This window comes from Mobula birostris, chromosome 18 (genome assembly GCF_030028105.1).
Source record: "Mobula birostris isolate sMobBir1 chromosome 18, sMobBir1.hap1, whole genome shotgun sequence".
Lineage (NCBI taxonomy): Eukaryota > Metazoa > Chordata > Chondrichthyes > Myliobatiformes > Myliobatidae > Mobula > Mobula birostris.
Window position 1 is genome coordinate 38,536,743 of NC_092387.1, and position 26,915 is coordinate 38,563,657.

Below are 26,915 nucleotides of genomic sequence, written 5' to 3' on the forward strand. Positions count from 1 at the left end.
GCAAGGATGTACTGTTGACACTTGGTGAGTCCTCACTTGGAGTGTTGTAAGCAGTTTTGGGCCCCTTATCTTCGAAAGGATGTGCTGAAACTGGAAGGGTTCAAAAGAGGTTCACAAAAATTCCAGGATTGAATGGCTTGTCATATGAAGAGTATCCGATGTCTCTGGACCTGTATTCGCTACAGTTTAGATGAATGTAGGGTCTCATTGAAACCTATAGATTGGTGAAAGAGTGAATGTGGCAAATATGCTTCCTGTGGTGGGAGAGTCTAAGACCAGAGGGCACAGCCTCAGAATAAAGGGGCATCTTTTTACAATAGAGATGAGCAGGAATTTCTTTAGCCAGAGAATGGTGAATCTGTAGAATTCTTTGCCACAGACAGTTGTGGATGCCAAGTCTTTATGTATATTTAAGGCAAAGGATTATAGATTCTTGATTGGTGGGCATGAAGGGATACAGGGAGAAGGCAGGGGACTGGGACTGAGAGGGAGATGGATCAGCCCCAAAGAAATGACAGAGAAGACTTGATAGGCCAAATGGCCAAATTCTGCTCCTATATCTTATGATATTATGAAAAGATGACCTTCATAGAGTTATCTGATGCTATTTTCTCAAACTGCACTGTTTTTTTTAAAGAAACCATATACCAGAGGCCATTCTAGACTTAGTATTGGGAAATAAGCCTGGTCATGTGACTGGAGTTTTATTAAGAGTGTTGTGGGCTTGGTCATAGAAAACTAAGGGTAATGATGAAGTGGTGTTTCACATGAAAATGTTGGTGGCCAATTAGTAAGTTTGCAAGTAGTGCAGAAATTGGACTTGCCGATTATGAAGAAGGTTCTCTAAGAATACTGCAGGATATAGGCCAGCGGGAAATATGGACAGAGAAATTGCAAATGGAGCTTAATCTGGACATGTATGAAGTGTTGCACTTTGGGAGGTCAAATATAAGAGGAGAATATACCATAACTGGCAGGATCCTTAAGATGTAACAGAACCTTGGGGTGCAAGTCCATAGCTTCTTGTAAGTGGCAACACAAGTAAATAGGGTGGTAAAGAAGTCACGTGGCATACTTGCCTTTATCAGTCAGGGGACTGAATATAAAAATTGGCTTATGTTGCAGCTATATTAAAAAATATTAAGAATTGGTTAAGCCACGTGGATTATTGTATGCATTTTTGGTCATCGTATTACAGGATGGATGTGGAGGTTTTTGAAAAAGCACACTAGGGGTTTATCAACATGTTGCCTGGTTTAGTTTTGGAAGAAAGGTTTGGCAGACTAGAATTGCTCCCTCTGGAGCTTTGGAAACTGAGAGGCATTGATACGGTCAGGTTTTTTCTCTCATGGTGGAGATGTCACACACTAGGGGGCTTGGGTTTAAGGTAAGAGTAGGGGTTTAAAGAAGATAATGCGAGTCAAGTTTTCTTTTACAGAATTGGAATGTACTGCCAAGGGTAGTGGGGGAAAGCAGCTATGTTAGAACTGTTAAAATGGAGTTTAGCCATATGTGGAATGGAGAGATAAAGACCATGTGCAGGTAGTTGTGCAGTTTAAATTGTCATGGCTGGCATAGAAATCATAAAACTGAAGGACCTATTCCTTTATAAAATGCTTTTAGCTTTCATGAGAAAGGATTTGAATATTGAGAAGTGAACTGCTTGTAGAATATCTAATTACTGACCTGCTATTGTAGCAAGAGTATTTCTGTGACTGATCCTAGGTGTTTCTAACCAATGACAACCTATGGAATACAGATGCTGAGGGGTTGAACAATGGTAATGCATTTAATGTTATGCATAGGTCATTAGATGCTGTTAATTTGAAGATAGCATTATCTGGGTCTCACATAACTTGGAATTTGCTTGCCACTTAACATCTTGAGACTGAAAGTGGTTTAGGTCTTGCTGCATAGAAATGTGGATTGTTTTATTTTCTAAAGAGCTGTCATTGTAACTTTCTTATAAGTGCACGTGGAGCTAATGGTATCAAATGATGAGACCTCTGACAGAGGATGCTGTAAATGTGATTGGAAGTGTGAGAAGACATAGCTCACTCAGGTTCACCAGTTGAGTAGAAAAGACATTGACTCACATCAGTTTGGTATTTTGAACAGCAGTCAATTGGCGATTGGGATTGATTGACAGGAACAAATTAAAATGAAGCAGGGACAGTAAAAGGACAATTGTCAGAATGGACAGAGTTAGAGTGGGGATTTTGAGGCTTTAGCTTTTTGAGTCTTCTGCAAGTGAGAGGCTAGTGTGAGAGAAGGAGTAAAAGCTGTAGGTAGATTTCCTACCCCCCCCCCGCCCCCATCCCTTCCTGGCTTATCTTTATCTTTTCTAGGTTAGAACACTAGGCATCAGGCAGGATAGTTGAATGCTCCTCTTGTGGGATGTGGGAAGGCAGGGAGACTACACCTGATGATTACACCTGTGAGAAGTGCATCCAGTTGCAGCTTCTAACAATCTGTGGAGGTTGAACTGGCTGAACTCTCGATCATTTGGAAGGTTGAGGGGTGATAGATAGGACTTTTAGGGAAGTAGCTACATGCAAGGTGCAGGACACAGGAATCTGCATGTCAGTCAGGAAAGGGAAAGGGGTTTAACAGCCAGTGCAGAGTACCCCTGTGGCTTAATCTTTCAACAATAGGTATACCACTTTGGATACTGCTGGGTGAGGGGTGAAATGACCTAGCAGAGGAAAGTCACAGTGGTCAGGTCTTTGGCACTGAATCCGGCTCTATGACTCAGAAAGGAAGGGGGTGAAGAAGCGAGCTGTGTTGATGGTTGATTTGTTAGGAGAATAGAAAGGAAGTTCTGTGAATGAGATTACTGGATGGTATGTGGCAGAGTCCAGGACATTTTGGGTTGAGTCCTCAGCATTCGTAAGTGTGAGGATGAGTAGCCAGAGGCAGTGATCCATGTATGTACCAGTACATGGATAGGAAGAGTAATGACATTCTGCAAAGTGCTTTCAGGGAGTTGGGTGCCAAGTTAAAGGACAAGGACCTTCAGGATTGTAATCTCAGGATTACTACCCATGCCTTCTGCTAGTGAGGCCAGAAATGAGAAGATTATGTAATTCAGCATGTGGTGAAGAGTTGGTGTAGGAGGGAGGGAGTCAGATTTTTGGATCATTGGACTCTCTTCTGGGGGAGGTGGGACCTGTACAGAAGGGCTGGTTTGCACCTGAACTTGAAAGGGGCTAATACCCTAACTGGAAAGTTTGCTGGTGCTGAACGCAGGGATTTAAACTAGAGTTGCAGGGGGATGGGAACTAGAATGCCAGAACAGGTAATGGAGACAGATATTAAGACCTCAGACAAAGTTAAGAATCAAAAGGTTGAGCACAGTGCAACTAATGTCCTGAGCTGTGTATACTTAAATGCAAGAAGTATCGTAGGACAGGCAGATGAGCTCAGGGCATGGATTAACACATGGAATTATGATATTGAAAGCATTAGTGTGACTTGGTTGCAGGAAGGACAACATTCTGGGGTTCTGTTGCTTTAGACGCAACAGAACAGCAGGGATTGAAGGAGGAGGTGTCACGTTACTAATCGGAAAATGTCATGGCACTGCTCAGTCAGGACTGACTAGAGAACTTTCTATTAAGGAGAGAACTGAAGAATAAGAAAGGTATTAACACATTAATGGGACTAAGTTATAGAAGTTATAGACCACCCTACAGTCCGAGGGACTTAGAGGAACAAATTTGTGGAGAGATCACAGACTGTTGCAAGAAACAGGGTTGTTATAGTAGGTGATTTTAACTTTCCACATATTGATTGGGACTTCCATATTGTAAAGGGACAAGATGGGATAGAGTTTGTGAAGTATGTTCAGGGAAGTTTCCTTGCGTAGAAGTCCCAACAAGAGTGTGTGATACTTGATCTGCTATTAGGAAATGAGACAGGGCAGGTGGACAGAACTTTATGTAGGGAAACACTGCATCTAGTGATCATAATCTCATAAGTTTCAAAGTAATTATGCAAAAAGACGTCTGGCTCACAGGTTGAGATCCTAAGAGAAAGGCCAATTTTGATGGTATCAGTAAGGATCTGGCAGGTGTGGATTGGGACAGGCTGTTTTCTGGCAAAGGTGTACTTGGTAAGTGGGAGGCCTTCAAAGATAAAATTTTTAGAGTACACAGCTTGTATATGCCAGTCAGAATAAAATATTGAGGGAACCTTGGTTTTCAAGCAATATTGAGATCCTGGTTAAGGAAAAGGGGGAGAAGTGTAACAGGTGTAGGCAGGTAGGAACAAATTAGATGCTTATGGAGTATAGGAAACGCAAGTGAGCACTTAAGAAAAAAATCAGGAGGGTTAAAAGAAGGCATCAGGTTGCCCTAGCAGACAAGGTGAAGGAGAATCCTAAGGGATTCTATTGATATATTAAGAACAAAAGGATAGCAAGGGAGAAAATTGGTCCTCAAGAAGATCAAAATAGTATCCATGCATGGAGCCAAAAGAGATGGGGGGGGAAATCTTAAATGACTTATTGACATCTGTATTTACTCAGGACAGTCTGGAAGTGAGGCAAAGCAGCATCAACTTCATGGACCTTATACAGATTACAGAGGAGGAGGTGCTTGCTGTCTTGAGGCAAATTAGAGTGGATAAACCCCCAGGGCCTGACGAGGTGTTCTTCAGATCCTGTGGGAGGCACGTTAAGAAATTGCCGGGGCCCTAGCAGAGATACTTAAATATCCTTAGTGACAGGTGAGGTACCAGAGGATTGGAGGATAGATATTATCTGACTAATCTTAGAGTTTTTCAAGGAAATTACGAAGAAAATTAATGAAGGTAAGACAGTGGATGTTGTCTACATGGACTTTAGCAAGGCATTTCACAAGGTCCCACATGGGAGATTGGTCAAGAATGTTCAGTCACTCAACATTCAGGATGAGGTAGTAAATTGGATTAAATATTCGCTTTGTGGGGGAAGCCAGAGAGTGGTAGTAGATGGTTGTCTCTCTGACTAGAGGCCTGCGACCAATAGAGTGCTGCAGGAATTGGTGCTGGGTCTTTAGTTGTTTGGCATCTCTATCAACAATCTGGATGATAATGTGGCTAATTGAATCATAGCTTTCGGGATCTGGACCAGCTGGAAAAATGGGTTGAAAAATAGCAGATGGAATTTGCCAAGTGTTGTTCAAGGTAGGTCTTAAACAATGAACAGCAGGGCACTGAGGAGTGGTGTAGAACAAAGGGATACTGGGAATACAGGTCCATAATTCATTGAAGATGGAGTCGTAGGGAGATAGGGTCATAAAGCTTTTGGTACATTGGCCTTCCTAAATCAGAGGCACTATAGGAGTAGACTATAGCAGACATCCCACCTCTTCCGGAAGTTCCGGGAGTCTCCCGCGTATGAATAGTGGCTCCCTGATGCCCGCAGATTATATACAATATCACAGAAATCAATTTTTTTGAGAGCGAGCGAACGAGAGAAAGCAAGAGAGAGCATGGGAGCGACCACGAGTGAGAGCGCACGCGAAAGAGAGCGAGAGCAAGCAAGTGAGAGCGCGCGAGCAAGAGAGCACCATGGCAGTGTTCCAAAAAAAAACATAAAATGTACGTCACCGCATACTACACTATAGTGCACCCCTACCTAATAGGGGTCAAAAATAATGACAGTGTTGCTCGCTGCGCTGTTTGCAACAGTAACTTTTCTATTGCCCATGGTGGGTTAAGACTGTAAAAGACATGTTGAGGTGAGTTTAACAGGTGTCATTTGTTCATTAGCATAGCTAACATTATTTAAACTAGCTGGCTAGCTGCTAATGAGCTACTCTATTGTAGACATCCCACCTCTCCCGGAAGTTCCAGGAGTCTCCTGCAAATTGATGGTGCTACCTCCCTGAAGTGAGTTTTTGCAGGGTGGGATGTCTGCTATAGTGATTCAATTTTTTCATAGCAATCAGGAAATAGCAGCATATTTTAGCCCATATTGATTGTACAAGCATATTCATAGCATAAACTTCTCATACAAATGTTGGGGATCATATAGCCTTACAGCTTCTTGAGCTGTTCCTGCAGAGGAAAGTCTGATTCAACTGACCACTGCTCAAAAGATATAAATTTCCCTATTGTTGAATGTAAATACTAAATCTAATAGTTTATGGGGAAAAAGATACATTATATTATTTTAAAAATGGGACTGAATTAAATTGGTTTTACAGTTTGCGTTGCCCTCCGAAACATTTGGTCAAGTAATGCAGAATTTCCTTGTATAATTTCTCAAACAAATTTAGTTCCCCCAACTAAGAAGTTGTCTTTTGCTGTCATGTATATATTAAATTGATCTTTGTCTTCCAATGTTTGATTTGGTGTATCTGGGTTAGGTGTCTCAACTCAATTTTAGCTCCATTTGTCTAAGATAAATTATATTTTTGGGCCCTATGTTTAGATTAGCCTAGTTCTAGTCAGTTATTTGTGTTTGAAAATAAACTTATGATGATATTGTTTCAAAATGTGTATCAAGTACGGAAATTTTCTTTGAGCTGACACTCTGAAATCTAACTATTTAGAGGCGAGAGAAACAAGATTTAAATGTGTACAGCAATTTGACATAAAGTCCTCCATTTATTGCTCTTGTTTTACATTGGTACAAAATGATTAAATTAGATCCCCTGCTGGATGCAAGGCTTCTAAATTAAATTGTAATTGTCCCCCAAGCTAAACTTACAAGCACATTGAATCTAAAAAGCATCTGCCTGTAAACTAGAATCTTCAGAAAAAAGTCCATGCTGGTTGTGGAGATTCTGCATCTTTAGGCCCATTTCTTTCATTGGATCGTCAATGAAACTTCACCTGTTATAACAAAAATGGAGAGATTTGATACAAGACACCCCTTAAGGTTGAATATTATGATGAGTGAACTTCTGAGCATAGACCACACTAAAAATGGGTAATTACTCTTTACATAAAGGATAATAAGTCAGACTGCTCTTCATGTTACTTTTGAGCATTATCTTGCTGCCACATACTTTAAATTGCAAAAGTAAATGTGACTTATCTGTCAGTTTGAACTCAGTCTTGATTATTAGCTGAAATTCTGGCCTTAATTATTGACATACTATCGAAAGTAATTTATAACTCTTCAAAAATGTTGATGGGATTTTTTTTTAAATAATGCTTGACTCAATACTCATCTTTGTTGGCTTAGGCTCCAAGCCACATTTAATGCACATGGTCATTTGAAATAGTAAAAAGTTGAGATTTCTTGTGAGATAATTCCATAAATAGTAAGTTGGGCAGCACTATTGGTGTTAATTCAGTTTTGAAATAATTGAGTTTTTTCATTTAATGTAATGTATTGGTACAACAGTCATCTTTGAAGTTTAGGATAATAGCTTTTAAATTAGTTTTAAAAAAATTAGATGATTATTAACCCTATTTTCCCAATATAAGCTATGCTGGAAAACACCTAAAATTAATGATGGCTTACTTGAAAATATTTCCATGTTGTACTTGTCAACTTAAATTTTAACTTTCTTATCTTAATGGGTGAGAGAGTTACTCGCCTAACCTCATACAATTTTGTTGTTTATATTTGCCATTTCCGTAAGAACTTACTGATAATGATCAAGGTTGGGAGAAGGTAACATCTTTATGGTCTCAGACCAAAACATTGACTGTTTATTCATTCCCATAAATACTGCTTGATCTGCTGAGTTCCTCCAACATTTTGCGTGTGTTACTTTGGATTTCCAGCATCTGCAGAATTTCTCAGGTTTAACCTTTATAATTTGTTACTCTTTTTCTACTAGTGCCCTCAGTTCCTTTGACAGACCACGTGATATTGTAAACACTGCAGCACCACCAATAATATACGTTTGCTGCTTTTTTATTCCAAACTTAGGCTGGCAGCAATGTGTTCAAAATTAACCATGATAGCTTTGCAGAGTTTGCAACAAAGATCCAGGTATTCTGATTAAGTGCAATTGTGAATAAAAAACATAATACAAGAAATGCTATTTTTGAAACATGGAGAATATTTTGTTATTGCTGCAGTTGAGGAAGCCACTTTGTAAAAAATAGTTATTGATGAAACTTGTTATTTTTTAAGTCTAAATGTTATCAAATTTGTGCTGTGTATTGAAACAGCGTTACCAAATAATCCAGCAAGCTCAGCAGCAGATGATGCAGAATTACTACCTACAACAACAGTATGCAACAGTCATGCAACAGCAAGCAGCTTTGCGGCAGATGATGGCACAAGGATGCATTCAGCAGCAGATGATACTGCAACAACACCCACAAACTCTTGTAAGTACTTCAATTTAATTTTGATTGCTTCCTTAAATGTTCCCTCAATTTTTTTTTTTACAAACCTTTTACACCAATTTGAAAAGTGAGCAATGAAAGCTGAAAATTGCATCACTTTATTTTTCCACATTTCAACAACTGCATCAAGATATAATTGTAACAATATAGTATTATAAAATATTGAGTTGTAGTCAGAAATGATGGAGCCAAACTGTGAGATATTAGGCATAGTGAGCAAAATATGTCTAGTAAGTGGGTTAGAAGGAGGATTTGAGGAAGAATCAAATTGGAAAAGTCTTGCTGACTGAAGGTATGGCTGCCAATGGTGGGGAAAAGAGAGAGAGGAAAAGTACGTGAAAGTCCATAGAGGAATAGTTGGAGGAATCAGTGCAGGAGTAGGTTTCATAATTTAATTATTGAGTAAATATACACTGCCCAAGATGAAAATTATGAATGTTATTTCACCTGAATCTGCACTATTTTCCTTCCAAAATTGAAATAAAGGTGATAGTTGATCACTTCAAACAGCTGACTCTAATTAATAGTTTTAAAAACTCCCATGATGTGCAATTAGAATCTCACTGTTCAGGCTGATTAAATTCAGTCTCTTTTCTAGTTGTGTTTTGGGGTCATTGTATTACCTTGTTTAAATTTTAGCATATATCTAAAGTTGATTGTCACTGCTATGGTGAGATTTGAACTAATGCCCTCTGGATATCAGCTGCTAATGCAGACCAGGTTTAAAGGGATGGTGGAGAGGCTAACGTTTAAGAGTAGAGATCTTGATGATACAGCTGTTAAGTAGTTTTGATTAGGCTGTAGGTGAGTTGCATGTTTTTTTTGTTTGTAATGATCAGTGTTCTAACACATTAATTATGAAAGATTTTTGCCTTGTAGTTGAACTTGTACAAAGATGTTTAAATAGCACTTTTCACATGATTTCTGAATTGTTCAAAAGCACATTGGAGCCAATAAAATGCTTATGAAGTGTAATATCTGTTCCAATGTAGGAATGCATACTCCTTCAAAGTTCTTTTAGTAGAATTGAACATGAACTGAAAATGAACAGAAAGAAATTGGGGGGGGGGAATGCAGTAAGGCTTCTGGATCTCTCGTTTAAAATATTAACTAAGATTTAGCTTGGAATTCTGTTTTGAATATAAAACATTTGGTAGATAAAGCATAAATAGGCATAAATGCTAACCTTGAAACTGATGTCCACTTCACACATAATAAATTCTTGACTCATACAAAGGAAAATTTCAGGATGTGGAGATGGACATCATGCCCTGCTTCCCGGTTTCTAAACACTTGAATACTTTTTCCTTATCAGTCTTGGAGTACAGTAGTGATGGTGTTGAAAACACTAAGTGATCAGTCCTGCATTTATATCTGGTGCTCTATGGTAAGCTGTGACCTTTATGTGTAAGAAATGATCTGCTTCAAGTTGATTTTTAACTATATTTTGACTGGTTCACTGCAGTCTTATTAGAGATTAGATGTATAATGAAGTATTTTTAAACAAGCATAAATGTATTCTTGTTCTGTGGGAGATTCAAACCATTTGTCCTCAATAATACACCAATATAAGACTTTGATTACAAAAGATTTATTAGTACATCAAGTAAACAAAATCTGGATGCTTCCTGTAACGCTGCATTTCATATTTTTCTACATTTCATGCTACTGTGGTAAAGCAGACAACGTAATCAAGGATCCCACCCACCCCAGACATTCTCTCAGACTGTATCAAATTTTTTGGCAGCAATACATTACAACACATAGGAAAAAGCTATAAATTTCAATAACAAATGTACTTATACTTCCTCAAAGCACTGATGTGATGATATGATTTGTATGCATGGCATGCAAAATAGTTATTCATTGTATTTCAGTACATGTGACAACAATAAAACAATTTATGAATTTACTTTGACGTGCCTTTGAGCTTCTTTCTTCTCTCCCCCTCCCCATCCATTGATGATTTTGTCTACAGGTTAACTCCTTGTTGACCCGGTCCTTTCCTTGCTCTATCTGAGATATTCCCTTTCTCCTATCCAGGCCTACTGAATCCTTCAGAGCTTAGGCCTCATGTTGTCTTCTTCCTTAGTTCCGATAAAGGGTTTTTGACCTGAAACTTTAATTCTGTTTCTCCTTTTACAGATGCAGCCTGATTCAACTGGCTGAGTATCTCCAACATACTTTCAGATTTCCACATTAATTTTCCATAATAATTTGTGCTACAGAGCCCTCTAGTGGATAGCCAGTGTAATGTAATTACATAGTTATGCAAAAGCAGCGGTCCCTAACCACCGGGCCGTGGACTGGTACCAGGCCGCAGAGCATGCGCTACCGGGCTGCGAGGAAGTGATATGATTTGGCGGTATGAGTCAGCTGCACCTGTCCTCATTCCCTGTCACGGCCACTGATCAGCCATTACGCATGCGAGGTCGTGACCCACGCGTCATCCGTGTCAGGGTGGGAAGGAGATCAACTCCCCGAGCTTGCAAATGACGACGGGCTGAAAAGTATGTTTGACATAACATCTCTGTCGGCATTTTGGATCAAAGTCAAGGCTAAATATCCTGAGATTGCCATGAAAGCACTGAAAAAGTTGCTTTCAGTTCTAACATTTTTCTGCGAAGCGGAGTTTTCTGCAATGAATGCAATGAAAACTAAACTGCGGAATAGACTGGACATAAGGAACCCCCTTCGAGTATCGCTGTCTCCCATCACCCCTCAATAGGACCGTGTTGTTGCAGGGAAACAAGCCCAGGGCTCCCACTGATTCAGCGATATTGGTGTGTTGCAATGATTTTATATGTTCATACGGGGGAAGTATGTGCTGTGTGTTTAGTATCCAAATGTTACTTAAAATGTTATGATGCTATTGACTTATAAGTGACCCTATAACAATTACAGCATGGAAACAGGCCTTCTCGGCCCTTCTAGTCCGTGCCGAACGCTACTCTCACCTAGTCCCGCCGACTTGCACACAGCTCATAACCTTCCATTCCTTTACTGTCCATATACCTATCCAATTTTTCTTTAAATGATAATATCGAAACTGCCTCTACCACTTCTACTGGAAGTTCGTTCAACATTTCAAGCTCCCCTGTCCTCCCCTGATAATTGACTTATCACTGTATTCATGCGAGGAAAATATGCGCTGTGTTTAATATTAAATATGTTAGATAAACCCTTTTAGAAACAAAATTGAGTGTATTACCCACTTATCGCCTATATTCCAGTAGTGATTAACACCCACCCCCACGAACAGAATCGCCAAAAAGGATTTGCTGGGGGGGGGGGCAGGCGGGGCGGGAATCGGCAGGTCACGACACGCTTGCGCACTGGTGCCCACGCAAGGCTGCATGGCCATTGTAGTCTTTCTGGGTAAACAACGCATTTGACTGCTACTCTTGTCCGTTGGCAACCCTACCCCCACCCCCCCGGTCGGCCGGTCCGCAAGAATATTGTCAGTATTAAACCGGTCCACAATGCAAAAAAGGTTGGGGACCCCTGTGCAAAAGGCTGTCAATATGATATATTTGACTGTCTTTTACATTTCATTCTATGTTTTGTGTTTTTGGCATGATGTATTTTAAAATTATTTTATTTTCATTTACATTTATGCTATTATTGTAATCATGGAAGTGGGAGAAGGCAAGACTGGTAGTGTAACACAGTGCACTGAATTTTAGACATGATGGAGGGGGAAGTTCCATTACTTTTTATTGAGAGCATCATGGCAATACTTCGAGAGGATATCCTGGAGGGATTGCCCATTAAGGCCACTTGGGTAGAATTTGGGAATAAGAGAGCAGCGATCACATTTCTGGGATTATAATATAGGCCAACCAGTAGTCAGTGGGAACAGTTAAGTAAGCAGAAAGCTTTAAGAGAAATACAGTTGTGGTCATGGGGCATTTCAACTTTACCAACATTGACTGGAATTGACTCAGTACAGGGGCCTAAATGGGCTGGTATTTGTTAAGGTCAAGGTTGTTTTGTGTTTTGCTGCAATATGTAGAGGTCATGTTTGAGATGGGGCTGTACTCAGCCTTAGGAAGTGAAACTAGGCAGATAATGCAATGTTGCACAGATAGGGTAACCGCTCAGTATCAAAGACCAAATGGCAGAGGCTTAAGGTGAAGGGGAAAAGTGTTTTACAAAGTGGTTGATATCTAGAATGCTGCCAAAGGACGTGTGGCATCAGATCCAAAAACTATGTTTCAGGTGTGGCAGCTCGCCCACGCGGCAAGCGAACCGGCTCCAGCGGTTGCAGGCGAGTCCGCAGCCAGCAGCAACCGAGAGGGCTCTGAGTGTGGGGCAGACCTTGGCCCGGAAGCCGACGTCACTTCTGCCCTGCAAAGGGCGGGAGATGCTGGGAGCGGGCACTTAAGTGCGCGCAGATTGAAACTGTAAACAGTTCAACCAGGCACTGCTCGACTCAGTGTGTTGCTTTCACTTGTTGCGTATCAGCGCAACTACTTTGGTGACCCCGATGGTCCAACGGCATTTAGACCCAGCATGAACGACTCGGCGCTGCAGAATGCAGTTTCCCTTAAACCCCAACCTTCTGGACCACTCAACCCCTGGTCTGGTTCGAGCAAGCAGAGGCCCAGTTCCAGGTCAGGCAAATTGTCTCAGGCACCACCAGGTATTACTACGTGGTGGGCGCCCTCGACCAGGAGACAATGAGCTGTGTTATCAACTTTCTGCATCAGCCCCCGGCAACAGACAGGTATAAGGCACTCAAAGCCCTGTTAATCCGCACATTTGGCCTCTCCCGCTGCGAACGGGCTGCGCGGTTACTGCATATGGACGGCCTGGGCGACCGCGTGCCATCAGCTCTGATAAGCAACATGCTAGCACTGGCAGAGGGCCATAAGCCTTGCCTGCTTTTTGAACAGATCTTCTTGGAGCAAATGCCAGAAGACATCTGCCTCCTGCTAGCAGATGAAGACTTCAGAGACCCGCGCAGGGTGGCTGCCCGCACGGATGTGCTTTGACGCGCCAAACAAAATGGCAGAACCACCATCGAAATTAGTGCTGCGGCACGACCGAAAGCCCAGCCCTCCCACACCCCAGCAGCGGAGCACGTAACACCCACACCAAGGGACGGCATCATTTCTGAGTCTTGGTGTTTTTATCATCAAAGGTGGGGTTCCGGGGCCTGCCACTGCCAACCGCCATGCTCGTTCCAGGGAAACGCCAGGACTAGCTGCCGCTGATGGTTACAGCGGCTGGTCACTGTGATAGCCTCCTCTGCGTTTGGGACAAGCACTCTGGGCGTAGATTCCTGGTGGACACGGGGGCAGAAATCAGTGTCCTACCCCCCTCGAACCACGATACCTGAACTAGAAGAACAGGACCGGAACTTACGGCAGCCAACAGCAGCACCATCCGCACCTATGGCCCAAGAACCATCCCCTTGCAGTTCAGTTCCAGCGCTTTACATGGACATTTACGCTGGCTGCAGTATCACAGCCATTGCTGGGTGCGGACTTCCTCCGCGTGCACTGTCTGCTCGTGGATTTGAAGGAACGATGATTGGTCAATGCGAAGATGTTCCAGACTTTCTCCCTCGGTGAGGCCAGGTTACCGACACCGCACCTGGGCTCCGTCACTTATTCTGACAATGAGTTCGCCAGAATGTTATCAGAGTTCCCATCTATCATCACGCTGCAGTTTCCCTCAACAGACCCCAAGCACGGTGTGATGCACCACATCTCTACACAGGGACCTTCATGCCCGGGCCTGCAGACTACTGCCCGACAAGCTCCGCCTCACGATAGAGGAATTCAAGAAGATGGAGGAGGTGGGGATTGTGCGGCGTTCCGACAGCCCGTAGGCCTCCCCACTCCATATGGTGCCCAAGTCCACGGGAGGGTCGAGACCGTGTGGCGACTGTAGGAGGCTGAACGACGCAACCACGTCCGATCACTATCTGGTACCACACATCTAGGACTTTACAGCCAACCTGCACGGGGCGCACATCTTTTCGAAGATTAACCTGGTCTGAGGATATCATCAGATCCCAGTCCACCCGGACGATGTACCCAAGACGGCCCTCATTACCCCCTTTGGCCTGTTGGAGCTCCTCAGGATGCCGTTCGGGTTCAAAAACACGGCACAGACGTTCTAGCGCCTGATGGACGCAGTAGGGCGAGATCTGGACTTTCTGTTCATCTACCTGGATGACATACTTATCGCCAGCCGCTCCCGCCAGGAACATCTAGCACATTTACGCCTGCTCTGCCGCCGCCTAAGTGACTGTGGCCTGGCTATCAACCCCGCCAAGTGCCAGTTTGGCCTATCCGCCATCGACTTCTTGGGACACCGGATTGACTGCCATGGAGCTGTGCCCCTGCCGGCAAAAGTTGAAGCCATCCGCCAATTCGCCAGACCCAGTTCTGTTAAAGGCCTGCAGGAATTTGTTGGGATAGTTAACTTTTACCACCGTTTCCTGCCCTCAGCGGCCCAGATCATGCGGCCCCTTTTCGGCTTGATGTCCGGCAAGGTCAGAGAGGTCACCTGGGCAGAGGAGGTGACAGTGGCGTTTGAACAAGCCAAGAGCATACTAGGAAATGCCACGCTCCTGGTCCACCCCCGAGTCGACGTCCCCACTGCCCTCACTGTGGATGCCTCCGATGCGGCAGCTGGCGGCGTGCTCGAGCAGCTCATCGAAGACTGGTGGAAGCTGCTCACTTTTTTCAGCCGGCACCTACGATCCCCGGAACTTAAGTACAGCGCTTTCACCAGGGAGCTGCTGGCCCTGTACCTTGCCATCCGGCACTTCAGGTATTTCCTGGAAGGGAGGGAGTTCAAGGTCTTCACAGACCACAAGCCCCTCACTTTCGCGTTTGCCACAGTGTCGGACCCGTGGTCGGGCCGCCAACAGTGCCACCTGTCGTACATCTTGGAGTTTACCACTACGATCAAGCACATCTCTGGGAAGAACAACGTGGTGGCAGATGTGCTGTCACGAACCTTCGTCCAATCAATGCACTCTCTGTCTCCGGGGGTGGATTATGCAGCGTTAGCTGAGGTGCAACGGCTGGGCGGTGAGATGCCAGTGTACCAAACTGCAGTCTCAGGACTCCGCCTCGAAGACATACCCATTGGGCCTGAAGGTAATGAGCTCCTTTGCGATGTGTCCACCGGGTAACCTCGGCCCATTGTCCGGACCGCTTGGAGGCGCGGCGTTTTTGACACCTTGCACGGTTTAGCCCACCCTTCCATCCGGGCGACCATCTGGCTGATCACAGACAGGTTTGTGTGGCACAGCCTACGCAAGCAGGTCGGGCAGCGGGCCAGGACATGGACGCACTGTCAAACCTCCAAAATCCAGAGGCACGTGAGGGCCCCACTGCAACCCCTCCAGCCGACACATAGGAAGTCTCAACATGTCCACTGCTGGTTTCCAGAGGAGCGAGATACCTGTTCACCATGGTGGACAGGTTCACGAGGTGGCCGGAAGCTATCCTACTCGCTGACACAGCCACAGAGACATACACCAGAGTCCTGATTACCATCCGGGTGGCATGGTTCGGACTCCCAGCCCACGTCACTTCCGACAGGGGTGTGCAGTTCACATTGGCTTTGTGGTCTGCACTGGCACAACTCCTCGGAACACAGCTCCACCAAATAACTGCTTACCACCCGCAGTCCAATGGCCTGGTGGAACATTTCCACAGGCACTTGAAGTCAGCCCTGATGACACACCTCCGAGGGCCAGACTGGGTTGATGATCTCCCCTGGGTGCTGCTTGGTATCCGCACGGCACCCAAGGAGGACCTGGCCACATCATTGGCCGAACTTGTTTATGGTGCCCCGCTCACAGTTCCTGGTGAGTTTGTGCTGGCACCCCGTGGCCAGGAGGACACACCTACGGCGGTCCTAACTAAACTCTGGGACCGGCTTGGAACACTTGCCCCAATCCCAACGTCCCATCACGGAACAACACCCTTTTTTGTGCCCAAGGACCTACAACAGAGCAAGTATGTTTTCATTTGCCAAGGTGTGCACAGGCCACCCTTACAGCGACCATACAAAGGGCCCTACAAGGTGGTGCGCTATAATGGGTGGACCTGCATTCTCGACATCGGTGGTCGTGAAGAGACTTTTACCATTGACCGTCTCAAACCGGTGCATCTAGATCTTGAACGCCTGGTTGCAGTGCCACCCCCACGACGACAAGGCTGGCCACCTAAAAGAACTGATGGTGTGCAGGCTGTGGACTCTGCAACTCCTAGCGCCGGTTCTGGGGTGGGGGGGGGGGTCATGTGGCGGCTCGCCCACGCAGCAAGCAAACTGGCTCCAGCAGTCGTGGGTGAGTCCACAGCCAGCGGTAACCAGGAGGACTCTGAGTGCGGGGCAGACCTTGGCCCGGAAGCCGGCGTCACTTCTGCCCCGCGAAGAGTAGGGGATGCTGGGAGCGGGCGCTTAAGCACGAACGGATTGAAACAGTGAACAGTTCAACCAGACCCTACAGTGTGTTGCTTTCACTGGTTGCATATCAGCGTGACTACACAAGGCAGTTTACGTAGGCGCTCGGATAGGCAAAGCACAGCAGGATACGGACCTAATGCAGGTTAATGGGAGTAGTAGAAGGGCAAGTCGGTTGGCAAGGATATGTTGGGCCAGAAGGCCTGTTCCTGTTTTATGACTCTTGTATTTTCATTTAGGTTATGTATTCTCTTTGAATTAGAAAGAATGTTGTGCCTGTCTTTGGTATTGCCATTGGTTCTTAATTGGCTAGATGTTGAAATCAAAAGATGTATAGATTCTACCATCTAAAATTAATTATGACATTAAATGTAATTCAGATTGTCTGCAGTTTGAATCACAGTTTTGAATTTCTGTCAAGCCAGTTTGATTGTAATTTGATAGTGAATTTAATAGTGTAATTATATTCCTAATGTTATATTATAATTCAAAACAAGAAATTTACCTTTTCACAAATGTTTTTGTGTTAGTAACATGGATTAAGATGTTAAAAACCCAAAACTGGGCAATGCTGCATCATAGCTTGAATATTCACTCCTTTCTGGGCCAATGTATTGTTTTAAGATACCATTCAATTACAGTGGTTACCACAAACTTGCTTTTCTTGGCCAGAAGGCTATTTAAAATCAGCTCTCTGGTAACGTACAAGCTGTCCCATTCTTTTTTAAATGCAGTTTATCACATTACACTCCGCAGACTAGTAGTACTAATTAGTTTGCTAATAATATAAATCCCGGAACATTGCTGATTTAAACGATTCAAATTCGTTCAGATACTATGCTTCAACTGTACAATTCCATTCCTTTTGAATTAGTCAAAATAAGTTGATAGGAAATTATAAAAATAGATTGGAAGTAGCTTCAATAAACTTTGACCTTTTTAATTGCCACATAATAAGCACGTTGGCAAATAGTAATTACTTTTTTTGATATATCCCAACATGCCATTATAATCTTTAAATATATGTAATACTATGCATATTTATTTATTTACAGCAACTTTATTACTGTATCACCCAATTTAAAAAAGCTTCATATATGATTGCTTAATTGCATTCTCCCAATGTTTACACTATAATACAGTAGATTTTAGATGCTGTAAATTTAGCAAAATTTTAATGGATTTCAAAACTGCCCATTGTGTTTTAGAACTCATTTCTTAAATTAAAAATTTCATTACGTAGGTACTTTCATGCTGTAAGATTTGTCCTTTACATCTCTCCATTTTCCACTTCCTCTCTGCTGATAATCTGCAGTCATGGTTTCTAGTTAACCCTCTTGCATGGAACTAAATTAAATTGTAAAGTCAGAACCTGGTTCATTTATACCCAATTATTTAAAATTGTATTTTGGAAAAATGGTATTCATACTGTCTCCTTGGTGTTCATTTGATATTGTCCTAACTTAGGACTTTTTAAACTATTTAATAGTAAGTAGTAAAACCTCTGGTAGCAAAATAGTGGAGCTAGTAAAGCTGTTGCCTGATGGTTTAGCAAGTCAGGTTTCCTCTTGAATTTTGTCATTTTGTGGAGTTTTCATGTTCTTCCAGTGATGATATGAGTTTTCTCTGGGTACTCTAGTTTCCTCTCTTATCCCTAAAATGTACTGGTTGTAAGTGGCCATCATAGGCAAGTGACGAGTCTTGGACAGTTTATTGGTATATGGGAATAATAGGTTGAAGGAGTTGGGAAATGGGATTGCTCTGAGAATTGGCATAAGCTTGATGGGCTGAATGGCCACATTCTCTATTGTGATTAAAACATAAATATATTACTGTCAATGACATTATAATTGCAAACTGAGATTTTTGACATTTCAGAGGTTTTGTTGGTTGTTCTCTTGTTCAAGATGTACATACTACTTATTATAAATTACTATAAATTGCACATTGAACATTTAGATGGAGACGTAACATTTTACTCGTTTATGAAGGATGTAAGAAATAAATTCAATTCAATTGGGTTATTTCTTCAGCAGTTTGAACGGGGCACGACTGCGCAAGTGCGTGGAGGTCGGCCAGTGAGAACAGCAGGAAGAGTTTAAAAAGAAGGCAGATTTACAGAACGGGCGATGGAGTAGTGGGAGACAGAGTAGGAAGGCTTTGGCTCAATGGGGCTTAGGTGATAAGGGGTCGAGGGGAAAGAAGTTGAGAAGCATGACCTCAAAGGTAGTCACCTCAGGATTACTGCCTGTGCCACGTGACAGTGAATATAGGAATAAAGTGAGGTGGAGGATAAATGCGTGGCTGAGGGATTGGAGCAGGGGGCAGGGATTCAGATTTCTGGATCATTAGGACCTCTTCTGGGGCAGGTGTGACCTGTACAAAAAGGACGGATTGCACTTGAATCCGAGGGGGGCCAATATCCTAACGGGAAGGTTTGCTAAGGCTATTGGTGAGAGTTTAAACTAGAATTGCTGGGGGGTGGGAGCCGAACTGAAGTGTTGGAGGAAAGGGAGGTTCGCTCACAAATAGAGAGAGCTTGGAAAGGGAGGATAGCCAGGTGATAGAGAAGGAACGCGCTCAGACCGAGGGTTTGAGATGTGTCTATTTTAATGCAAGGAGTATTATGAAAAAAGCGGATGAGCTTAGAGCGTGGATCAGCACTTGGAGCTATGAAGTTGTGGCCATTACAGAGACTTGGATGGTGCAGGGGCAGGAATGGCTACTTCAACTGCCAGGCTTTAGGTGTTTCAGAAAGGATAGGGAAGGAGGCAAAAGAGGTGGGGATGTGGCACTGTTGATCAGAGATGGTGTCATGGCTGCAGAAAAGGAGGAAGTCATGGAGAGGTTGTCTCCGGAGTCTATGGGTGGAAGTTAGGAACAGGAAGGGGTCAGTAACTCTACTGGGTGTTTTTTATAGATCACCCAATAGTAACAAGGACATCGAGGAGCAGATAGAGAAGCAGATTCTGAAAAGGAGTAATAATAACAGGGTTGGTGTGGTGGGATATTTTAATTTCTCAAATATTGATTGGCATCTCCCTAGAGTGAGGGGTTTAGATGGGGTGGAGTTTGTTAGGTGTGTTCAGGAAGGTTTCTTGACACAATATGTAGATAAGCCTACAAGAGGCGAGGCTGTACTTGATCTGGTATTGGGAAATGAACCTGGTCAGGTGTCAGGTCTCTCAGTGGGAGAGCATTTTGGAGATAGTGATCACAATTTTATCTCCTTTACCATAACATTGGAGAAGGATAGGAATAGACAAGTTAGGGAAATGTTTAAATGGAGTAAGGGGAAATATGAGGCTAACAGGCAGGAACTTGGAAGCATAAATTGGAAACAGATGTTGTCAGGGAAACATACGGAAGAAATGTGGCAAATGTTCAGGGGATATTTGCGCGGGATTCTGAGTAGGTACATTCCAATGAGACATGGAAAGGATGGTAGGGTACAGGAACCGTGGTGTACAAAGGCTGTTGTAAGTCTACGCAAGAAGAAAAGAGCTTGTGAAAGGTTCAAAAAAACTATGTAATGATAGGAATCTAGAAGATTATAAGGCTAGCAGGAAGGAGTTTAAGAATAAAATTAGGAGAGCCAGGAGGGGCCATGAGAAGGCCTTGGCGGACAGAATTAAGGAAGACCCCAGGGCATTCCACAAGTATGTGAAGAGCAAGAGGATAAGACGTGAGAGAATAGGACCAATCAAGTATGACAGTGGAAAAGTGTGTATGGAAATAGTGGAGGTACTTAATAAATACTTTGAATACTTAGCTTCAGTATTCACTACGGCAGGGGTCCCCAACCTTTTTAGCACCGCAGACCGGTTTATTATTGATAATATTCTTGTGGGGCGGGTGGGGTGGGTGGGTAGGGTTGCCAACGGACAAGAGTAGTAGTCAAATACGTTGTGTTTACCTGGAGGAAGACTACCATGACCATGAAGCCTTGCGCGGGCACCAGTGCGCATGCGTGTACGTGCCAGTTTTTTTCTACAAATCGTTTTTGGCGATTCTGTTCGGGGGAGGCGGGGTTAATCACAACCGGAATATAGGTGATAAGTGGCTAATACACTCAATTTCCTTTCTAAAAGGGATTATCTAACGAATTTAATATTAAATACACAGCGCATATTTCCCTCGCATGAATATAGTGATAAATCAATTATCAGGGAGGACAAGGGAGCTTGAAGTAAGTATTGAACGAACTTCCAGTAGAAGTTGTAGAGACAGGTTCAATATTATCATTTAAAGAAAAATTGGATAGGTATATGGACAGGAAAGGAATGGAGGGTTATGGGCTGAGTGCAGGTTGGTGGGATTGGGCGAGAGTAAGTGTTCAGCACGGACTAGAAGGGCCGAGAGCACCCGTCTCCGTGCTGTAATTGTTATATGGTTATATAAGTCACTTATAAGTCAATAGCATCATAACATTTTAAGCAACGTTTGGATATTAAACACACAGCACATATTTTCCCTGTATTAACACATAAAATCATTGCAACACACTAATATCGCTGAATCAGTGGGAGCCCTGGGCTTGTTTCCCTGCAACAAGACAGTGCCCTCGAAGGGTAATGGGAGACAGCGACACTTGAAGGGGGTTCCTTATGTCCATTCTATTCCGCAATTTAGTTTTCATTGCATTCATTGCAGAGATATGTTGGAAATGGAAGCAACGTTTTCAGCGCTTTCATGGCTATCTCAGGATATTTAGCCTTGGCTTTGATCCAGAATGCCGGCAGAGATGTTATGTCAAACATACTTTTCAGCCCGCCGTCATTTGATCTCCTTCCCGCGCTGACATGGATAACGCGTGGGTAATGACCTCGCGTGCGTTCAAGCGCCAACAGTGGGCGTGACAGGGAATGAGGAAAGGTGCAGCTGACTCATCGCCAAATCATATCGTTTCCTCGCGGCCCGGTAGCACACGCTTTGTGGCCTGGTGGTTGGGGACCGCTGCACTATGGAAACGGATCTTGGCGATTGTAGGGATGATTTGCAGTGGACTGAAAAGCCTGAGCATGTAGATATTAAGAAAGAGAATGTGCTGGAGCTTTTTGAAAGCATCAAGACCGGATGGGATGTACCCCAGGCTACTGTGGGAAGCGAGGGAGGAGATTGCTGAGCCTCTGGCAATGATCTTTGCATCATCAATGAGGACGGGAGTGGTTGCGGATATTGTTCCCTTATTTCAAGAAAGGGAGTAGGCATAGCCCAGGAAATTATAGGCCATTGAGTCTTCCTTCGGTGGTTGGTAAGTTGATGGAGAAGATCCTGAGAGGCAGGACTTATGGACATTTGGAGAGGCGTAATATGATTAGGAATAGTCAGCATAGCTTTGTCAAAGGCAGGTCGTGCCTTACGAGCCTGATTGAATTTTTTGAGGATATGACTAAACACATTAATGAAGGTAGAGCCCTAGATGTAGTGTATATGGATTTTAGCAAGGCATTTGATAAGGTACCCCATGCAAAGCTTATTGAGAAAGTAGGGAGGCATGGGGACATTGCTTTGTGGATCCAGAACTAGCTTGCCCACAGAAGGCAAAGAATGGTTTTGGACGGGTCATATTCTGCATGGAGGCCGGTGACCAGTGGTGTGCCTCAGGAATCTGTTCTGGGACCCTTACTCTTTGTGATTTTTATAATTGACCTGGATGAGGAAGTGGAGAATAAGGTTAGTAAATTTGCTGATGACCCATAGGTTGGGGGTGTTGTGGATAGTGTGGAGGGCTGTCAGAGGTTACAATGGGACATTGATAGGATGCAGAACTGGGCTGAGAAGTGGCAGATGGAGGTCAACCCAGGTAAGTGTGAGGTGGTTCATTTTGGTAGGTCAAATTTGATGGCAGAATATAGCATTAATGATAAGACTCTCGCCAGTGTGGAGGATCAGAGGGATCTTGGGGTCTGAGTTCATAGGACACTCAAAGCTGCTACGCAGGTTGACTTTGTTGTTAAGAAGGCATACAGTGTATTGATCTTCATTAATCGTGGGATTGAGTTTAAGAGCTGAGAGGTAATGTTGCAGCTATATAGGACCCCTGGTCAGACACCACTTGGGAGTACTGTGCTCAGTCCTGGTTGCCTCACTACAGGAAGGACGTGCAAACCATAGAAAGGGTGCAGGGGAGATTTACAAGGATGTTGCCTGGATTAGGGAGCATGCCTTATGAGAATAGATTGAGTGAACTCGGCCTTTTCTCCTTGGAGCGACGGAGGATGAGAGATGACCTGATAGAGATGTACAAGATGAATGAGAGGCATTGATCATGTGTATAGTCAGAGGTTTTTCCCCGGGGCTGAAATGGCTAACACAAGAGGACATAGTTTTAAGGTGCTTGGAAGTATGTACAGGGAAGATGTCAGGGGTAAGTTTTTTTACACAGAGAGTGGTGAGTGCGTGGAATGGGGTGGCGGTGGTGGAGGTGAAAACGATAGGGTCTTTTAAGAGACTCCTGAATGGCTACATGGAGCTTAGAAAAATAGAGGGCTATGGGTAAAGCCTAGGTAGTTCTAAGGTATGGACATGTTCCGCACAGCTTTGTGGGCCGAAGGGCCTGTGTTGTGCTGTAGGATTTCTTTGTTATTGGTGTTTTATCTGCAGTTCTAATATTTAAAAGTTAATTTTACCTTTGTTTTAGTATTTTTAAAGCAACCTTGAATCCAGCATTCATTTTACAAGTTAATCAATAAAAATTTTGGAATACTGTGCAGCATTAGATCAATCCTAATGGTTTTCCTTTGGTTTAATCACAGACCTGTCCAATTCTAAATGACAAACTCTGCCATTGGATATCTATTATAGTTGACCTGTTTCTTCTCTCTCTCCCCCGGCTTATCTATTTCTTTTAAGGATGTCATTCAGATAAAATTTTTTGAGGCTGCTAACTTACAAAATAAAGTACTAAATAACATAAAATTAACTTTTGAAATTAAAGCCAAAATACATAAAGTTTAACAACAGTAAAATGATATGACTAAATCAAATTATAATTGCTATTCTCACATTTCACTCCATTGAAATCAACCTACTAGATTTGTAGAGACTTGATGTATATTCATTTGTCAGGATGATCAAATCATTTCCAATTGCAAAGCTGCCATGGTAGCACTTTATTGTCCCTCCTTCCTTACTCACAGACCTAATATTGCCGTAGTAGTTTGCCAAGCTGTTTTAAGAGTCAAGCCCTTTGTTGTGGTTATGGAGTTGAATATAGATGAGGTAAATTTTTGCCCCTGAGCAGCATTAATGAACCAAGTGTGACTATATGATTGATTTTTATTTTAAATATTAAATTTCAGATGATCAACTGACTTGAGGTTCTGCTGCTGCCATGGTAGCACCTTAGACCATAAGACATTCTGCTCCATGTCTTATTAGGCCGCTGGCTGATTATGGTCGAAAGCTGCTTGATCTGAGTTCCTCTAGCACACTGTTTGTTGTTCCACATTCCAGCAACTGCATTCTCTTTTGTCTTCAGTGCCTTAACTACTGCTTAGTTGAAAGTCTATATTTATTTGCTGGATGTCCTGTGCTAGGCTACGGAACTCCCCAAAGTAAACTGATTGCTTTCCAGTTATATGGGTAAAAGTGGCAGCACAGAGTGGAATTGTCAGCTGTCAAGCAAAAAGTGGTTCCCTGTAAATTGGAATTAAAACAACCTTTTAAGTATAGATTCTAGTTGATCCTAATTTCCAAAGCTTACCTGCTGAAGGGTAACATCAGACCTGTGGTTAAGCAAGCCAAGACTGGGTGAAGAAATAAAAGTGCATTTTTTGGTGTATGGGGATGGTGATGATAGGAATTTTTTGATAAACTTGCTCTGGATTTCAGAATGGTGTACTGGTATGACAAAACCATCTAGTTCTTCGCTTAGTATGATGTCAGCTTTTTTTTTCAGAATTCATTGTTGCCTTGGACACAAATAAATAAGTAAAATTTGACTTGTGTACAATTGCAGACGCATATGCAGGAAAAGACTGAAATTCCCCAAGCTCCACTTCCATCCCAGCAGACAGCCAAACTGTTGTCACTGACGCCGCCATCTTCACCGAAAGTACAACGAGCTGGCCATAGGAGAATTGTCAGTGATGTTCCTTTCAGCAGTGTTTTTGGAGTGCCTGCCAGTCATTCCTCTCAACAACTGGCAGCAGCTGCTGCTGAGGCAAATCTTTATAAATCTAAGTGAGTTCATTGCTGTAGCTGTACTGGTTTTAGTACTTCGTGACATTTGGGGGATTTGTCACTTCCTGTGCATGATTACATGCCTCTATCTTTCAGAACAGAATTAAATAATGTTTAAGATTTTCCAAGCTAACAATATCTCTATAATGGTACTTGTATTAATTAATTGGAACCAAATACTGAAACTAAAATGATTCATACTACTAGATTGTCCCTTTTAAAATTTGATAATCTCAGATATTGAAACACAGATTTACAAAACAATAATAATTGAAATAGATTTTGTTTGCTGCAAAGTAAGACAATTTTGGGTGCATTGCTGAGGATTTAGAGTAGAATAGCCCAGAATTTGTGGTGACCTATAAGGTCCTATCACTTCCTGATGACCTGGAAAAATCCTTAAGTGTTCAGGATGGTTCAGCAATAATTAGTGATTCTTAAGGTGTCCGTTGGTTAGTCAACCATGGATGTGGCATTCCAGCTGTCTATGTGAATGCAAGCCCAGGGCAGTACAATATGGAGAGCAAGCTGTTGCCCATGTAGCAGGCTTCCCCCACCCCCCCACGCAGCTGATGAATCCAAAGGAATGGCAGAGACCAATACAGCTTAACTCCAGTGGTGTTACAGAAGTTGTCAGTCAGTGTTGAACTCAACGTAGGACTGCCTTACGGACCCCAGCTCTGGATTTTTCCTCAGGATTTACTCCCAAAGCCTTCCCCATGAGTAGGCATAGCTGCAATGCAGTGGAGGTTTGAGATCAGGGCTTTCCTTCTAGATGAGTTGCCAACCGTGGCTGACGAGCCCTGTTGGCCCAAAGCGACTGGTTTTACGGTGCCAGTAACCTGTCTTTGACCCTTCTCCTGTCAGTAGAAACGGTCCTGCAGGCTTAGTAGCTAAGCCATATATGAAGGCCAGGAGCTGAACTTGGTTGTCAGAGGCAATTAGAGAAGTATGCCGTTGGGAGCATTTAATAGATAGTGGGTGTTTATACTCACTAGCACCCCCAACTTTAAGGAACTAATTATTAATTAGTAAGCCATTAAAACCTAAGCTTTGTGTAACTAAATGAAAAACTTTTTAGGACATCTTACACATTTGTAAGAATGCCTAAATTTATGTACTTTCAAATGAATTCTGTGGTACAATGGTGCCCATATAGTGTCACTTACTCTGTGGCACAAATTTGAAAGTTCTTGAGCTCTAGTGCTGTCTGTCTGAAGCTTGTACATTCCTGCCAAGATTGCATGAATTTCCCTGAGGTACTTGAATTTCTTCCCGAATTTATATGCTATATTGGTTAATAAATTAGTTGGCTACTACAAGTTGTCCTTGGTGTAGGCTGTGATAGACAACCAAGGGTAGTTGTTGGGAAGAGAGACAAAGTTAAGGGAAATAAGTTGGGGAAAGGATTAGAACTGCTCTCAAATATATTGTGAGCTGGCAGATGGGCTAAATGTTGACCTGTGGCCTAGTGGAACATGACCACAGCTGAAATATGAAGGCTGCCTATAGCTTATCCTTTATGGTTTGCTGGATCATGGGTAGATATTTGGGATTTCTTCATCAAGCTGTACATGTGTAAAATAGCCAGTTTTGTTGTTGGTTGCAAGGATTGGATGCCTGCAGGCATTGGTAGTTTACCCTTATTTACTACAAAATTATGGCCAATATTTCATTTTGTTTCTGGTATTGAGAAAAATCAGTGAGTGATTTTCAGCGTTAGCTTCCACTCCCAGATTCCAGCTTGTGAGAGTTTTACATTTAAGACATTGCCTTTGTTTTTGAAGTATTTATTAGTTGCACTTAATTTATGAAAGGAATATGTTCCTGGAAAACATTTTGCTGAGCAAAATTTTGTAACTCAGGAAAGTTAGGAAAAATACATATAATAATTTTGGTCTTGTTCGCACCTCACACAAAGAACAATGTGCCAATTGTTATGGCGAAACATATCTTGTAAATGGAGCGTTCGTAAATTAAGGAATACTTGTTTA

At 42.9% G+C, this 26,915-nt stretch overlaps 1 protein-coding gene across 6 annotated transcripts in view; it reads left to right on the forward strand.

Moving 5' to 3' along the window:
• LOC140212067 (AP2-associated protein kinase 1-like) overlaps positions 1–26,915 on the forward strand; it is a 178,983-nt gene that overhangs the window by 99,922 nt on the left and 52,146 nt on the right. For all 6 annotated transcript variants that reach the window (XR_011889639.1, XR_011889638.1, XM_072282536.1 and 3 more), the window contains exons 12-13: positions 8,119–8,280; positions 24,698–24,921. Coding sequence is in view for 4 of the 6 variants with exons in the window: in XM_072282536.1 (XP_072138637.1) it covers positions 8,119–8,280; positions 24,698–24,921 (386 nt within the window). In the remaining 2 variants the exon portion in view is untranslated. The remainder of the gene's footprint in view (positions 1–8,118; positions 8,281–24,697; positions 24,922–26,915) is intronic.